Consider the following 2,020-nt stretch of genomic DNA (forward strand, 5'->3'; position numbering starts at 1 on the left):
AGATGCTGCCAAGCTCCTCTGCCTTAGGGGCAGTTTGGTCTGATGAAGTCCAACCCAGGACTGGTCCCTGTCCCCCATTCCCATGACCACTGCTGCAGAGCAGAGCTGACTGCTCAGTGTCCATGGGCAGAGCCACTGCTTGTCACAGCAACAGGGCCAGAGCCCAGCAGAGCTCCAGGCATGGGGCTGTAGGAAGAGCCCTGAGAAAAGGGAAATTGGGTGACACAGAGTGGGAGGGGCAGGGGTGGGAGAAAGGGCTGGGACATTGCTCAGGAAAGTCTCTCCTGGCTTGTCACTGTTCTTTTCTCCTTGAACAGGTCCCCATGGCCAGAGGATCAAAATGTCCAACAGCAGCTCCATCAGCCACTTCCTCCTCCTGCCATTCGCAGACACACGGCAGCTGCAGCTCCTGCACTTCTGCCTCTTCCTGGGCATCTCCCTGGCTGCCCTCCTGGCCAACAGCCTCATCATCAGCGCCGTAGCCTGGAACCACCGCCTGCACACCCCCATGTTCTTCTTCCTGCTCAACCTGGCCCTCATCGACCTGGGCTCCATCTGCACCACTGTCCCCAAAGCCATGCACAATTCCCTCTGGGACACCAGGGACATCTCCTACTCAGGATGTGCTGCACAGGTCTTTCTGTTTGTCTTCTTCATTGGAACAGAATTTTCTCTCCTCACCATCATGAGCTATGACCGTTACATTTCCATCTGCAAACCCCTGCACTATGGGACCCTCCTGGGCAGCAGAGCTTGTGCCCACATGGCAGCAGCTGCCTGGGCCAGTGGCTTTCTCACTGCTCTGCTGCACACAGCCAATACATTTTCCCTGCCCCTGTGCCATGGCAATGCCCTGGGCCAGTTCTTCTGTGAAGTCCCACACATCCTCAAGCTCTCCTGCTCACACTCCATCCTCAGAAAAACTGGGATTTCTGTGTTTGGTGCCTTTTTAGCTTTTGGTTGTTTTGTGTTCATTGTTTTCTCCTATGCGCAGATCTTCAGGGCTGTGCTGAGGATCCCCTCTGAGCAGGGACGGCACAAAGCCTTTTCCACATGCCTCCCTCACCTGGCTGTGGTCTCCCTGTTTCTCAGTACTTGCATTTTTGCCTACCTGAAGCCTCCCTCCATCTCCTCCCTACCCCTGGATCTGGCAGTGTCAGTTCTGTACTCAGTGGTGCCTCCAGTACTGAACCCCCTCATCTATAGCCTGAGGAACCAGGAGCTCAAGGCTGCAGTGTGGAGACTGATGAGTGGACAATTTCAGAAACATTAAACTGGTTGCCAGTTTCTGCAAGTCACTTGTTGTACGAGTCATCTTTGATAGTACTTGTTGGTTTGCTTGTGGGTTTTTTTTTCCTTTGTTTTAGCTTTTTTTAACATTCAAAAATAAATGTCATTGTGCCATTTCTCATTTTGTTTGTATCCACCTTTGTGGTCTCCACAGTCTGTGTAAATGAGGAGCTGTGATCGTGGTGGCTTTAAACAAACTAAAGGATCTCCCAGCCAAGTTTTCACCAGAGATCCCCCTCAGTTCCTGTCTGTGGAGCTGCAGCAGCAATGTCTGTGTGCAGAGCTGGGGCAGATCAGGGGTGGCACAGCAGCTCTGCCAAGGAGCAGCAGCACTTGGTGTTGCCAGTGCTGCTCCCATGCCACTGCCCCGCTGCCCTGCTGGCCCTCGTGTTGCTGTAGGGCCTGAGTGCTCTCGGGGTCGCTGCCAGTGCTGGGGGTGGCAGTGCCAGGGCTGCAGCAGGGACAGGCCATGGGCACTGCTGGGGCACAGCTGACGCCTCAGGGCAGGGCCTGGGGGCTCGAGGCTCCTTGCCCAGGCTCTCTCCAGAACACGCCCAGGCCAATGCTGAGCAGAGAAAACCCCCGTGAGCAGCTGCAGGGTGGCCGTGGGCAGGCTGGGGGCAAACAGCGTGGCTGGGGCTCTGCAAGGTCCCTGGGGGAGCCGGGAAGGAGCAGCAGAGCAGGGGCTGATCCATCCCCACTGCGCTGGACAGCCCAGGGCAGCGTCCCA

At 56.1% G+C, this 2,020-nt stretch overlaps 1 protein-coding gene across 1 annotated transcript; it reads left to right on the forward strand.

Moving 5' to 3' along the window:
- The first annotated feature begins 340 nt into the window (after window positions 1-340).
- Window positions 341-1,295, forward strand: LOC146422016 (olfactory receptor 14J1-like). Its single transcript, XM_085046813.1, has one exon. It carries the CDS (start codon window positions 341-343, stop codon window positions 1,271-1,273), a length of 933 nt encoding a protein of 310 aa, XP_084902939.1. The 3' UTR covers window positions 1,274-1,295.
- The last annotated feature ends 725 nt before the right edge of the window (window positions 1,296-2,020 follow it).

The sequence above is a fragment of the Lichenostomus cassidix genome, unplaced genomic scaffold (genome assembly GCF_008360975.1).
Source record: "Lichenostomus cassidix isolate B80296 unplaced genomic scaffold, HeHo_3.0 HiC_scaffold_46, whole genome shotgun sequence".
NCBI classification, from domain to species: domain Eukaryota; kingdom Metazoa; phylum Chordata; class Aves; order Passeriformes; family Meliphagidae; genus Lichenostomus; species Lichenostomus cassidix.